Source organism: Carcharhinus amblyrhynchos, chromosome 16, assembly GCF_965287045.1.
Source record: "Carcharhinus amblyrhynchos chromosome 16, sCarAmb.v2.hapA, whole genome shotgun sequence".
In the NCBI taxonomy this organism is placed as follows: domain Eukaryota; kingdom Metazoa; phylum Chordata; class Chondrichthyes; order Carcharhiniformes; family Carcharhinidae; genus Carcharhinus; species Carcharhinus amblyrhynchos.
The window spans coordinates 3,045,166-3,061,189 of NC_137339.1; the positions used below are offsets into that span (position 1 = coordinate 3,045,166).

Genomic DNA, 16,024 nt, shown 5'->3' on the forward strand with positions numbered 1-16,024 from the left:
TAATGAACCAGATTTTTATGGCCAGCATCAACAATCGCAGTCACTATCACTGAGATTAACTTGTAATCAGAAGTTTCATGGATTGAATTTAAATTCCACCAGCAATCATGGTAGAATTGAAACCTGTGTCCCCAGAGCGTTAGTCTGGGTCTCTGGATTGTTGTCCAGTGACATTACACAGTAATGAGGAGTCCAGTGACATTACCCCATCACCCACCCTACCACTGGGAAAAAAAATCTTTACCTACCCTATCAGAACATCTCATAATTACGAACCGTGCTATCTATCTGTATATTAAAGTGGTTCCCCTCACTTTAACTGCAACGATAAAAGAATGAAAAGTTTCCCATATATTGGGTTAAATAGCCAGTTGGTGAAGCTTTATTACAATGGTATTGCTGCTTACAGTCCAGGATAGAAGAGGGAAAATCTCCCTAATACCTCTGATAATGTCATCACATTATCATGTAACACGCTACACTGGTTAACAATACATAACATCCTTCCCCCTTTCCTCCAGCAGTACAGCAACTAATATTAACTTTAACTCTTACTCACTATGAACCATAATTATTAACACTTACTGATATACGTCATACCCCTCACTGTAACACTTGATATACCCCATGCTGCCTCACTGTAACTCCCTGATATACCCCACGCCCCTCACTGAAACACTCTGATATATCCTACACCCCTCGCTGTAACACTCATTGATATACCTCACACCCTTCACTGTAACACTCGCTGATATGCCCTACATCTTTCACTGTAACACATTGATATACCCCACACTCTTCACTATAACACTTGCTGATATACCCCACACACCACAGTAACACTCTGTCATATACTTGTGATGATCGTGTGCTAATTTCTACTTTTCTGTTTGAGTGGAATGTTTTAAAATTCAGCGTTTTCTTTCCAGTAGTTCATATGTCTGGTGGGAATACAACTCAGATGCTATTTAGACATGATAATTACTCATTTTAGCCATGAGGTGGAGATGCCAGCATTGGACTGGAGTGGGCACAGTAAGAAGTCTCACAACACCAGATTAAAATCCAACAGGTTTATTTGGCAGAACAAGCTTTCAGAGCACTGCTCCTTCATCAGGTGTTGTAGTGTTTAGTAATATAGAACAAATGGCCTTTTGTTTATAAAAACAGGTCCCCTGGGGCTTTTGATTAAAGGAATGGAAGGTAGGTTTGGATTGATAGGGTCATGTGATAATGTAATTAATAGGAGGAGCCAGGGATATAGCAGAGAGCACGCTGGTCGGGGTTTGTTTAAAGATAGAGATCTGCAAGCTGCTCCCTCCACAAAATCTCCCTGAAAGCTTCAAGGCTAATTACATCTCTTTTAGCAAGTACATTTATGATTGGTAACTGCATTTAAAGTGGCTTTTGGGCCTGCAAGAATGTTGCTTACTTGGAACTGAAACAATGGTAAGTTAGAAATTAGAGTTGTTTCTTTTCACGTGTAAATATTATTCAACGGGTAATAGTTAAGTTGCTTCATCTGTCAGAGTTATAATTAAACTGTGTTACTAAATGAAGTTTGCTTTACTATAAAAGATCCCTAACTTGTCCTGGAGAGAAACACTCATTCTCACACTTATGCCAAAATAGAAAAATTGTTGAGGTCTGGTTTGGCTCCTCGTGTAATTTGGGATCTTTATCCAGAGCATAATCTTGCTCCACAGTTGTTAGTAGTAGAGGCGGGTACAATTTTGTCTTTTAAGAAGCATTTAGACAATTACATGAGTAAGATGGGTATAGAGAGATATGAACTGAACGCGGGCAACTGGGACTATCTTAGTGGTAAAAACTGGGCGGCATGGATAAATTGGGCCAAAGATCTTGTTTCCATGCTATAGACCTCTGTGACTCTATGATATCAAGCCACATGCATTGAACTCCATAAATTGTCAACATTGAGATCATTCGACCCTCAGTGTTGGTGCTGTCCCTTTGCTGGAATAATCTAATATTAATCCCACTCTCCCATCTCTCCTATGGCCCTGCATCTTCCTCTGCTCCAAGTTCCCACGTTCCTTTAAAAGATGCAATAACTTCTGTATCAAAGCTTTCCAGTCTCCAAACATTCAATACTCCAATAATTGGGAAGATATTTCTCTTCACCTGTCTCTACATTCTTACACTGAGAAGTTTAAATTGATGACCCCTTATTACTGGTTTCCCAACTAACTGAAATGATAATTTTCAAATCTCTCTCTCAAAATCCTACGGAATATAAACTGAGATTCATTCCAGGTAAGGAAGGGGCTTTTAGGCTACTCTCTGTTCTGTAAACTAACCACTCCTGATATTGTATTATTTTAGTTGTAATTTTTTTTGTATTTTCTGGGGTAGTATTGCACAATCTGTCTGGATCATCCAACGGGAATTGAAAAACTCTGCACCCAACACACATTCTTCCCAATGACCAGCTCAATCTAGTCGAGAAATGTCTTTGCATTTCCTTAGCACCTCTTCCGGAAGCTGGCTCTACGATAGGCAGGAGGACAGTGTACCTGTCCACCTATCCAATAACTCTTTAAGTGTTACACTTTTACTCTCAACAACATTGAGTCCAGGCTCGATGGGCCAAAGGGCCTTTTCTGCACTGTATGACTCCGTTAGACAGCAAAATACTGCAGAAATCAGATATAAAAACAGAAGGTGCTGGAAAAACTCAGCAGGTCTGGCAGCATCCATGAGGAGAGACACAGGGTTAACAGAGTTAAGAGGGTGGCCTGGTGGCACAGTGGTTAGCACTGCTGTCTCACAACACCCTGCACCTCGGTTCAATTCCCAGCTTGGCTGACTGTCTGTGTGGAGTTTGTATGTTCTCCCCGTGTCTGCTTGGTTTCTTCCAGGTGCTCCAGTTTCCTGCCACACTCTGAAGATGTACAGGTTACGTAGATTGGCCATGCTAACTTGCCCCTTAGTGTCTCAAGATGTGGAGGTGGGGGGTGGTTATCCACTTTGGTAGAAATAATAGTAGGAGGGATTATTATTTAAAAGGTGAAAAGCTGCAGCATGCTACGGCGCAGAGGGACCTGGGGGTCCTTATGCACAAATCGCAAAAACCCAGTCTGCAGGTGCAGCAGGTGGTCAGGAAGGCGAATGGGATGCTGGCCTTTATAGCGAGGGGGATAGAATATAAAAGTAGGGAGGTCTTGCTGCAACTGTACAGGGCACTGGTGAGGCCGCAGCTGGAGTACTGTGTGCAGTTTTGGGCGCCGCACTTGCGCAAGGATATTTTGGTCTTGGAGGGAGTGCAGAGGAGGTTCACCAGGCTGATACCGGAGATGAGGGGGTTAGCCTATGAAGAGAGACTAAATAGACTGGGTCTGTACTCGTTTGAGTTTAGAAGGCTGAGGGGGGATCTTATAGAAACATATAAGATAATGAAGGGGATGGATAGGGTAGAGGTAGAGAGATTCTTCCTGCTTAGAAAGGACAGCAGGACTAGAGGGCACAGCCTCAAGATAAGGGGGGGTGCAGTTTAGATCGGAGTTGAGGAGGATCTTCTTCACTCAAAGGGTGGTGAATCTCTGGAATTCTCTGCCCATTGAAGTGGTGGAGGCTGCCTCGCTAAATATATTTAAGTCACGAGTAGATAGGTTTTTGACAGACAAGAGAATTAAGGGTTATGGGGAGAAAGCGGGAAAGTGGAACTGATCCAGATCAGCCATGATCTTATTGAATGGCGGGGCAGGCTCGAAGGGCTAGATGGCCTACTCCTGCTCCTATTTCGTATGTTCTTATGGAGGATTAGCAGGATAAATATGTGAGGTTATAGGGATTGGATGGGGGAACAGGCCTGGCTAAGATACTCAGACAGAGTCAGTGCCGGCATGACGGGCTGAATGGTCTCTTTCTGCACTGTAGGGATTTTGTGATATGACAGTCATACTGGACTTGAAACGTTAACACTGCTTCTCTCCGCACAGAGCAGCTGAGTTTTTCCAGTGTTTTCTGTTTTTATTCCATTTACATAGCGCCTGTAATTTAATTAAAAGTTGCAAGTCACTTCACAGGGAACAATTATCAAACAAAATTCAACACTGAACCGCAGAAAGACAATGGACAGGACTTTCCGGCCTCTCCCACCAGCGAGATGTCCCAGCCCTGCCGACAGCGACCCCACGGCACGGGTTCCCGGTGGCAGGAGAACCGGGCAATGACAGGCCACCTCTGCCACCGTAAAACATGGCCCGGGGGGCGGGGCAGAGAACCCCACCCAGTAGAGCAAGTGGACAAAAGGTTAGTCAGACAGGTACATCTTAGGAAGCTTCTCAAAGGAGAAACAGCAGCTCAGAAAAACACGAGAGAGAGAGAGGAAAGAGCGGCGGCAGAGAGAAGGAAATTTCAGAGCTAAGGGCCCCGACCGCTGAAGGTACAACCACCAGTGATGGAGTAATTAAAATTGGGGATGGCCAAGGGACTAGAATTGGTGGGACATCAATCTCTTAGGAGGCAATGGGGCTACAGGAGGTTACGGAGATCAGCAGGAATGGGAGCACAGCGGGATTTGAGAACAAGGATAAGAATTTTAAAATTATTGCACTGCTGCTCCGTGTTCCAATGTAGGTCAGGCGTGCTGCTGTGGGAATGTGCTGCGGTCAAGTTCACGTGGACTGTCAGCGAGTCCCGATGATGAGACTCAGAGATGGAGTGGTGTGGCTCCGGGTATCCGACTCGACAGAATCAGTTCCAGCGAGCTACTTTGAGTCCGTCAGTGCCAACGAGAGGGCAAGTGGAATTACACCAGATCACAAGAGTCAGCAGAAATGGGGAGGAACGCAGGGAGGGAAAAGGGTAAAGTGAAGCAAGCTGTCTCCCGCACTCCAGAATGGCTAACAGCTTGCTTTCAACTCCTGTCGGCTCCCCCAGTGGGACAGAGGAAATTGGGGATGAGCAGCTAATCCCATTCCTCACTCTGGGAGAAGATGCAGTCGGAGAAGGTTGGGAGAAGGAACAGTGAGAATATGCAATGAGAGACAATGGACCCGGTTCAGCCTTTATTGTCTTGACAAAGGAAAATCTCTCACACCAACCACTTCTCAATTACACTGAGGCAGCCAATAATCCTGGAGCTGCTAACAGTGACCCAAGCCCACAATCACCTCTCCTGCCATTAAACTTCATCACCTTCACCAAACCTTCGAATGCAAACAACAAGATAGACCTGCTACCCCTTCATCAGCTTTCTCTCTGACCCTGCTACCCTTTGTTAATCTCTCTCACACATTTTTTCCCTCTGCCTCCCTCTATCTTTTTAGTGAGAATCACCCAGCTTGGTCCGTTCTGTTGCCTGGAGAAGCCTCTTTTCTTCCTCTCTCTCTCCCTCTATCTTGGGTGAAATGCTCCATCCTGTAAGAACCCACCCTGACCTGATTCCACATCCCGTCTGCCTATTGTATGTGATGAGGAGAGAGAGGAAGCTGCTTTAGGCAAACTGTTCTATCAGATAATCACAGAGATTCAGAATCAATCTGCACTCTGAATACTTCCTCACATTCGTTTGGAGAGATGGAGGTTAGTGACAGCGTTTCTAAGTTTGATCCCTTGCTGTCACACTCACTCTTTTGTGTCTATTTCCCTGTCATTTCCAGTGCCACTCTTCCTCATCGACTCTCTCTCTTACCCTCTCTCTCATGCTGCCTTCCTGTAAATCATTTCTACACACTCTCTCTCTTTCTCTCTCTCATTGATTCTTGCCCTCCCATTCTTTCTTTCGCACGTTGTCTTTCTCTCTGCTATTCCTCTCTCTCTCCCTCTCTCTCTCCCTCTTTCTCTCTCGTCCTCTCTCTCTGGACCTCAGCTCTCTGCAGGTTAAGGTAACCTTCCCTCGCGAGCTCCTTTATTTCCTCGACCAAGTTCAGATTCACACCATCAACCCCCCGAAACACCATCCAGGGAAACCCACGAGGCGACCAACCCACCGCTCGGCTTACCAGCATCATCCTCGTCGAAGGAGTTCATACAGGGGAAGTAGATGGCCAGAGCCTCGAAGGAGGCGGACAAACTGATCCTGCTCTGCGACCTCTCGATGTTAAATCCCGCTGGACCCAGGTCGGAGGTGGGCGCTGGCTTTGGCGCTCTTGGGGGCGCATTTTTCACTCGGAGCACTGCACGCGGCGTCTTGGCAGTTTGATAGGGTCCGGCAGCTAAAAAGAAACTTATGCCCTTGGAGCCTCCACCCCCCCCCACACACGTTTGTTTTCGGAGGGCTAACTCTCTTCACTCGAGTTCTCCACCTCCCTCTCAATGTTCCCGACTGCCACAATCTCTCCTTTCTTCGAAATGGAATTGCACAGCAGACTCCAGCCAGAGGGATTCTGTCGATGTCTTTACGAGAAACCTTTGTTCGTTCTCCCCCACAGTGAATAATTCTCACCGTTTCTCACGCTGCACAATGACATTTCTTAGCTGGTGGTTTCACTCACACAGACCATCAGCTACAGCACTTCCCCGCTCCAATCTGATACACTGAGTGTTTGAAGGTGGGGAGGGGAGTGAGTTACAGAGGGAGGGGTGGGATTGAACTCGCATCTGACGTCTTAATCCACCAATCTGTGACTGGGGTGGGCACTGGGGCGTGGAGCCACTCGGTGGAGGAAAGACTGAAGAGAATGAATTAAAGATCAAAGCAGGCGGCAGTTCAGCATCTCACTGCCATTTTCTATCCTCCCCTGAATTACCTGTCAATGTGTCTGTCTGTCTGTGTTTGTCTGCCTGTCTGTATCTGTCAATATGCCAATATGTCTGTGTGTTTCTATGTGTGATTGTATGTATCTTGTCTTTGCATTTGCATCTGTCTGTTTGGCTGTGTGTGTTTTTGTATGTGTATTTTTGTATGTTGTGTGTATTTTGTATGTGTGTCTGTGCTTTTGTATGCATGTGTGTGCATGTTTTTGTATGTGCATGCAATTGTGCACATATGTGCGTGTGTGTGTATACATTTTTGTATGTTTGTGTGTTTGTATGTGTGTCCATGTATGCCAAACATTTGTCCCTATGTTTATATGGATGCATATGCATTTTTGTGTATAAATCGTATTTAAGTGTACCTGTGAGTGTGCTTGGCTGTTTACTTGTATCTCTTTGTTGTGTATATGTGCAGAAAGCACGCAAGGGATAACTGTAGCAGAAAGGGGCAGTTGTCAGTCTTAAGGCAGGGTGGGCAACTTTTAATCACATTCCCAGGTCATCAATAATTGTAAGTCCAGGTTCCCCATACAGTGGTCTATGCAGCTGGTTGGAGTGTTCAGTTTCGATGAGCTAGGTGTCTTCAGGACAGGAAATTGTCACCAAAATAGGAAAGGTGAGTCACTTCTGACAAGATGTACAATTGATGGAATCCATGCCCTTAAACTCCAGACAGAAACATTGCAGAAACCAGTTGAGAATTGCTCTCTGCCTCTGGATTAGGCAGGACTTGAAGTTGTATTTACATCTCTGGTAAACAGATAAAAAAAATGAACAAGAATTTATACATTGTTAAACTGATACAAAGGTGCCAATTAAACATAAGCTTTCGCTTTCATTCCAACTAAATGTGCTGTTTTTGATTGGAAGATGTGTAAAATTATATAGGGTTGAATGAGGCTATTTGGCCCATTATGCCTGTGCTAGCCCTTTGGAAGAGTTACCCAATCACACCTACATTTCCCCTTAGGTTTTTTTTTGTTGCTTTTCATGTGTTTATATGAAGAGATCAAAGCATTTAACCCATATCCATTACTGAATCAGAAAGGTTAATGGAACGCTGACCTCGTTCTCAGGGGAGTTGGAATTCAACAGTAAGGACGCGATACCTCAGTTATACGGAGCCTCAGTTAGATCCTAACTGGACATCACATCTCAGGAAGGGTATGTTGTCCTCAGAGAGGGTTCAGCACAGACTCAGCAGAATGACAAAGCGGTAAGTTACGAGGAAACATTGCAGGAATGTTTCATGTAGTCCTTCAGATTCAGAAGGCTGGGAATGATCTCACTGAGGTGTTTAAAATGATGCAGACGGAGACAGCAGATGCAGAGAGACCATTTTCTCTCTCGAAACAAAAGGGCACGATCTTAAAATTAAAACCAGGACCTTCAAGAGCAAAAGCAGCAAGAACTTGTTCACACAAAGGATAGTGAAAATCTGGCTGTCCCTCCATAAAAAGGCCTCACAATTCAAGGGCAGCAGAAATCGTCATGACTGCAATTGATAGATGGTTAATTGGATGTGGATATTCAGGGAATATGGAGTGTACTTCTGACTTGCACCTTGTCGAAGGTGGATAGGCTTTGGGGAGTCAGCAGGTGAGTCACTTGCCGCAGTATTCCTAGACATTTCAGAGTGAAGAGGACCCCAACAGGCTCGGAATTGGGACAACTGGAAAAAAAAAGTTTAACAAGATACAGAACTACTCCACGATTCACAAGGACAGTACACTCGTTTATCCAGTAGGATCTAACACTGACGACGTGAGGGGGTTGGTGGGACTTCATCATTTTATGAAGTGCTGCAGGATTTTCCATCTTAATTCAGTTTCTCTCAAAAGCTAATAATAGAAACAGCTAAGTTAAAGAAAAGGCAGCAAAGATCAGGTGAAACCGTAGACCCGCTCTCTATAGACTGACAGGAAACTTGTAATTATGGAATCTTCAAGGCGGAGTTGCTCCTGACAGGATACTAGTCAAGGTCCCAGACGAAGCATTATCTGACAGACAAGGGAGAGTTTAACGCAAGTTAAAGCAACGCAGGTTCTGAGGCAAATGGAACTCATGAAATAGAATCAGGTGTGGAGATCGTCAAGTGAGGCCATTCCGTTTGTAGAACATTAAAGAGAAAGCACGCCAGAGTCTGGGCCTGTCAAAATGGGGGAAAAGCCATGCTTTTGGAATGGCTGGAATAAACTGTGCAGCCAAGAAGAATGAGCAGACTGGGGGCGGGGGGAGGTGCACAGTGTGTAAAAAGAGAGAGAAAATTTTAAAACAGAGTGACATACAAAAAGTGGAAGAACCACAAACAAAGGAATTAACCTTCCTGGGGGAGTTACATGATACTCAAAACAAGCATTGGGATATTAATCTCAGAGTGGTCATCACGGCGGTACAGGGGTAGCAACACCAGGGACCCAGGTTCAATTCTGGTCTTGGGTAACTATTTGTGCAGAGTTTGCACATTCTCCCCGTGCCGGCATGGGTTTCCTCCGGGTGCTCTGGTTTCCTCCCACGCTCCAAAGATATGCAGGTTAGGTGGATTTGCCATGCTAAATATCCACTTGGCGTCGGGGGATTAACAGGGTAAATATGTACAGTTACAGGGATGGGTCTTGGGTGGGATTGTTGTCGGTGCAGGCTCAATGGACTAAATGGCCTCTTTCTGTACAGATCCTATGATGCTAAAGTGGATTAATACCTCACAGTGTTTAACACTAGACACAGGAGCAGGTGTTTCCATTTTATCAGTGAAGCCAAACGGCTCAAACAGATTACATTTCAATGTTCATCTTGGACTTGGAGGATAACTTTGAAAGTGAGACTCCAACTCATGACAAAGCTGAATTATTAAATCATCAAACCTCTCACTGTTATTCAAAATCAAGAGTGCTCACAACTAGTAGAAAGGCATGTTTAACACTGAAATTACTCTATAGAGGGGATGAAGTTGGTGATGAGAACAGTGGATTTTGACAATTGCCTCTGTTTAAAGAATCCAGCATGTTGAGCACATTTAGAACACCCTTTGGTCAATATTGTTTCAATAGATCCCCGTTTGGAGTAGTGTCCACTCCTAAAATGTTCCAGAGAACAATGTCTCACACTCCACACTGCGTAGAAGGAGTAACACACCAAATGGACAACATGCTTACACATGGCTGCATTAGAGAATCGCATTTATTCATTTATCAGTGTCACAAGTAGGCTTACATTAACACAGCAGTGAAGTTACTGTGAAAATCCCCTAGTTGCCACAGACCAGCGCCTGTTCGGGTACACTGAGGGAGAATTTAGCATGAGCAATCCACCTAACCAGCACATCTTTCAGACTGTGGGAGGAATCTGGAGCAACCGGACGAAACATATGCAGACACAAGGAGAATGTGCAGACTCCGCACAGACAGTGACCCAAGCTGGGAATTGAACCCGGGTCCCTGGCCCTGTGAGGCAGCAGCGCTAACCACTGTGCCACCGTGCCACGCACAGGCGCAGAATCAGAGCAATCCTGAGAGTCTTACGGGATCAAGGCCTAAGATCGAAAGAGAAATGTGAGTTTGTCAATCTTTTGATCCAATTTCTAGGCCACGTAGCACAACTGGAATCACAGTTAATCCACAAAAAACAGAAGTAATCGGAGAATTTCCACAATGCAGAAATATAACTGAATGTCAAAGATACTTTGAGATGATCAATCAAGCAGGAAGGTTCCTACCTAATTTAGCAGAGGTCAATGAGCCCTTGAATCAGCCATTGAGATAAGGTCAACCGTGCCGCTGGAACATGGAACAGCAAAGTACTTTCGAGAGAATTCAACAACTTTTAATCTTTCCTGAACTTGGCACATTCTGACCCAGAGTACCGAAAATATCAACATCAGATGCATCGTCTACAGATCAGGGGGCAGTTTCATTTCAAGTGTAGTAGGACAGAAAGTGCAGACAGATCTACTGTGCCTCTAGGTCACTAACAGAAACAGAACATCGTTACACCACAATAAAAAAAAAGCATTGGCAGCAACAAGGACATGTAAACAACTTTCAGACTGCATTTTGAGATTTTGTTTCAAAATCAGAACAGACCATAAACCGTGAGTCAGCCTTCTGAAGATTAAAGCAATTATAATGATGCCACCCAGACTCCAATGCTTCAGACTAAAATTGATGAGAAGTGACTCCATAACAGAGTATGTGCGAGGCAGTATCAAGCAATGGAGGACACACTTTCACAAATGTCATCAGAAGGAACCAAGCAAGGAAATTCACATTGCATTGAACTGGTTCAAACACATTCATCCTTAATCTCTCAGCTACTGCTAAAATGTTGCAGGAAATAAAACAAGCCCAACAACAAAATGAAGAATTCTCCAGGTCCAAACTTATTGTCTGAAAGTATATCTGGGCTACCTCCCCGCTAGTCCAATATTATGGCAGTAAATTGAACAAAGCAAACACCTCACAGTCACTGATGGCTTATTAATCTTCAATGGGAGAATATTCAGACAGAGAACACTCCAGGTTGATATCCTTCACCAAGGCCAACTAGGAACAACAAACTGTCATGTGAGAGTCTGGTGGCCAGGCTTTACCCACTTTATAGAAGAAATCATTTCTAACTGACTTACAGTAAGCAGCCAAGAACAAAAAAAGCCACTATTACTTTCTACTTTGTTATAAAGATTGTGAGACTGCCTTTGGTGCCATGGTGGCACAGTGGTTAGCACTGCTGCCTCACAGTGCTAGGGACCCAGGTTCAACTCCAGCCTTGAATGACAGTCTGTGTGGAGTTTGCACATTCTCCCCATGTCTGGGTTGGTTTCCTCCCACAGTCCAAAGATGTGCAAATGAGGTTGATTGACCATGTTCGTGTCAGACGGATTAGCAAGCTAAGTATGTGGGATTACAGGGAAAGGGCCTGGGTGGGATTGCTGGCCATGCAGGCTCAATGGGCTGAATGGCCTTCTCCCACACTGTAGTGATTTTATTAAAAGATGGATTTGGATTTAAGGGGAAAACCTTCTGCTTGTTGATTACTATTGGATTGAAGTTAAGATCAGAGCAGAGGCAGTTACATCTCGTTCTTGGGATGTGAGCATTGCTGGAAAATCCAGCATTTATTGCCCATCCCTGATTGTGAAGGTAGTGGTGAGCTGCTTGAACTAGTGCTGTCCACGTGTGGAGAGAAACCCATAGGGCTGTTATGGAGGGAGGAGCACGGAGATTTTGGAGGGTTGCGGGGTTGGAGGAGGTAGCAGGGACACGGTGGAGGAAGGCAATGGAGGGATTTGACAACAAGGCATTGTCAGACTGTGAGTCAAGTTAGAAGAGCCGGCATCAGGGCTGACTGGTGAACGGGGTTGGTGCAGGTTCGGATACAGGCAGCAGAGTTTTGCACGTGTTGAACTTTACAGAGAATGGAAGATGGAAAACCATCCAGGAGAGCACTGGAATATTTGAGTTGAAAGCCTTTATTGCATTGGTCTGAATAATCGAGAGATTCTCCAACTGAGCCTTGAATCATATAGAACATAGACGATCATAGAACCCTACAGTGCAGAAAGAGACCCTTCGGCCCATCGAGTCTGCACCAAACACAATCCCACCCAGGCCCTATCCCCGTATACTACATTTTATACCCACTAATCCCTCTAACCTATGCATCCCTGGACACTAAGGGGCAATTCCTTAGCATGGTCAATCAACCTAACCCACACATCTTTGGACTGTGGGAGGAAACCGGAGCACATGTGAGCTGTGAAGAAGCAGTGCTAACCCACTGTGCTACTGTGCTGCCCATAGAACATTGAAAAACTACAGCACAAACAGGCCCTTCAGCCCACAAGTTGCGCTGATCATATCCCTACCTACTAGACTTACCAATAACCCTCAATCCTATTAATTCCCATGTACACCGGAGCACCGGTGTACATAGATCCCTGAAAGTTGGGAATCAAGTAGATAAGGTTGTCAAGAAGGCGTGCGGTGTCCTGGCGTTTATTGGTAGGGGGATTGAATTTAGGAGTCGCAGTGTAATGTTGCAACTGTACACTACTCTAGTGCGGCCGCACTTGGAGTACTGTGTGCAGTTCTGGTCCCCGCATTACAAGAAGGATGTGGAGGCGTTGGAGAGGGTGCAGAGGAGGTTTACTAGGATGTTGCCTGGTATGGTGGGGAGGTCCTATGAGGAGAGACTGAGGGATTTGGGGTTGTTTTCGTTGGAAAGAAGGCGGCTAAGAGGGGATCTTATTGAAACATATAAGATGATTAGAGGTTTAGATAGGGTGGATAGTGATAGCCTTTTTCCTCGGATGGAGAAAGCTAGCACGAGGGGGCATGGCTTTAAATTAAGGGGGGGTAGCTACAGGACGGATGTCAGGGGTAGGTTCTTTACCCAGCGGGTGGTGAGGGATTGGAATGCCCTGCCTGCTGCAGTTGTAAATGCGTCTAGTTTGGGGGCGTTTAAGAGATCTCTGGATAGGTTTATGGATGAAAAGGGATTGGTATAGGCTAGTGGGTCATTGTTTTTGTAACTGGTCGGCGCAACATCGTGGGCCGAAGGGCCTGTTCTGCGCTGTAATGTTCTATGTTCTATGTTCTATGTTCACCCGGAGGAAACCCATGCAGACACGAGGAGAATGTGCAAACTCCACACAGACGGTGACCCGAGCCGGAAATCGAACCCAGGACCCTGGAGCTGTGAAGAAGCAGTGCTAACCCACTGTGCTACTGTGCTGCCCATAGAACATTGAAAAACTACAGCACAAACAGGCCCTTCAGCCCACAAGTTGCGCTGATCATATCCCTACCTACTAGACTTACCAATAACCCTCAATCCTATTAATTCCCATGTACTCATCCAGAAGTCTCTTAAAAGACCCTAACGAGTTCGCCTCCACCACCACCGACAGCAGCCGATTCCACTCACTCACCGCCCTCTGAGTGAAAAATCACAGACGCTACAAACTCAGCTGCGGATGCCACACCAACAGTGCACTCTGCAACTCTGCTAATGAACTGATAAAAGAAAGGTGTGGAATTTTTATGGCCCCCTTCGTGACCTTGAGGCGTTCCTAACTGCATGACTTTCCCAATGCCATCACTGTCACCCTGTTGGAAGCTCAGCCGCCAATCTTGTGCACAGCACCATCCCACGATCAGCACCTTGACAATGAGCAAATTGTCTGTTTATGGTGTTGATTCAGGGACGGATATCCTTTCTGGACACCAGGGAGGAACCCCCTGCTCCTCTTCAAATATTGCCTTTGACATCCACCTGAAACGATAGACAGCACCTCTGACAGTGCAGCACCACCTCGGTCCTGTATGTCCGGGCTACAGGTGGTGTTTGATCGCGATACCTATTCCATTTAGCTGCTTCTTGGCACTCCAATTAGTCAAGTAAGCTTTAAAAAGTCTCCACTCAGCCCACACACATCCATTAATGTTTCACTGTATCCAATTATGAATTCTATAAATAATGATAGGGATTCAGAATATTTAGTGATCTCAATACCTCGTTTGTATTAATAGAAAGCTGGGTTGTATTTCTGAAAGTGTGTCATAATCAGAAATAACTTTCTCTCATTCACTGTTCACAGCCTCAAATGATTAAGTATTGAAAAATTACAGTTGTTGAGTGAATCACTGGCTCAGTGGCAAAAGTGATAACCTAGTACTCAAATCTGACTGATAAGCAAGATCTCAGGCTTAATTGGTGCTTTACGGTGAGTGACAGTAATAGCAATACAACTACTGGCCTCAGTCCAACAGATCTGAGAAATTCGACTTCTATTCCAGGAACGTGAGCACAAAATCTAGCCTAGCACTCCCACTGCATTACTGAGAGAGTGCTGCACTGTTGGAGGTGCAGATGAGATGTTAGGTTGCAGCCTGCTCTGTCCTCTGAGGTGGAACTAAGAGATTCCTGAGTGCCATTTTGAAGAACATAAGAAATAGGAGCAGGAGTAGGCCATCTAGCCCTCCGAGCCTGCCCCGCCATTCAATAAGATCATGGCTGATCTGAAGTGGATCAGTTCCACTTTCCCGCTTTCTCCCCATAACCCTTAATTCCCCTGTCTATCAGAAACCTATCTACCCGTGTCTTAAATATATTTAGCGAGGTAGCCTCCACCACTTCAACGGGCAGAGAATTCCAGAGATTCACCACCCTTTGAGTGAAGAAGTTCCTCCTCAACTCCGTTCTAAACTGCCCCCCCCTTTATTTTGGGGCTGTGTCCCCTCTGGTTCTGAAGAACAACAAGAAGACTTTCCCCATTGTTCTGACCAATCGTTATCTCTCAGCCAATGTTATTAAAACAAATAACCTGTATGACGTGGTGTCGCGGTGGAACAGTGGGTTAGCACTGCTGCCTCACAGCGCCAGGGACCCAGGTTTGATTCCCGGCTTGGGTCACTGTCTGTGCAGAATCTGCACATTCTCCCCGTGTCTGCGTGGGCTCCCTCCGGGTGCTCCAGTTTCTTCCCACAGTCCAACTATACGTGGGTTAGGTGCATTGGCCATGCTAAATTCTCCCTCGGTGAACCCGAACATGCTCCAGAGTGTGGCGGCGATGTGATTTTCACAGTAACTTCATTACAGTGTTAATGTAAGCCTACTTGTGACACTAATGAATAAACTTTAAAAAAAACTTTGAACAACAGGAAACAAAGAGAAGTACAGCGCAGGAACAGGCCCTTCGGCCCTCCAAGCCTGTACCAATCATGATGCCCTAACTAAGCTAACAAAAAAAAACCTTCTGCCCTTACTCAGTCCACATCCCTGTGTACACTCCCTATTCATGAACCCATTCAGATGCTTCTTAAATGTTGCAGATGTGCCTGCTTCCACCACCACCTCTGGCACCGTGTGTTATTCTGATTTGTGGGAGCTTGCTGTGCACAAATTGTCTGCTACAGTTCCGATATTGCGACAGTGAATACACCTGTATTTTGTTGGCTCTGATGTGTTCTGGAACGTGTGGAAGTCGTGGAAGGCGCTATATAAATGCACGTTTGTTGTTGTTTGAACGTTCCCCTCACGCACTTGCGTCTAAAGTGCACCAATCAGCAATCAGGGAACTGAGTCCCAGGGAACGGCCATTGCCCTGACTGGGATCCAACGCGATGTGGAGATGCTGGTGTCAGACTGGGGTAAACACAGTAAACACCAGTCCAAGTACTCCCCACTCACCTGACAAAGGGGCAGAGCCCCGAAAGCTAGTGGCGTTTGCTACCAAATAAACCTGTTGGACTTTAACCTGGCGTTGTGAGACTTCTTACTGAGATCCAACACTTCAGTACGG

At 45.5% G+C, this 16,024-nt stretch overlaps 1 protein-coding gene across 1 annotated transcript in view; it reads right to left on the reverse strand.

The window, feature by feature from the left end:
- Nucleotides 1-6,072, reverse strand: part of rims4 (regulating synaptic membrane exocytosis 4) — a 75,968-nt gene extending 69,896 nt beyond the window's left edge. Inside the window, exon 1 of the mRNA XM_080204349.1 lies at nucleotides 5,970-6,072. Within this exon, the coding sequence (XP_080060475.1) occupies nucleotides 5,970-5,997 (28 nt within the window). The 5' untranslated portion in view covers nucleotides 5,998-6,072. The remainder of the gene's footprint in view (nucleotides 1-5,969) is intronic.
- Nucleotides 6,073-16,024: the final 9,952 nt, after the last annotated feature.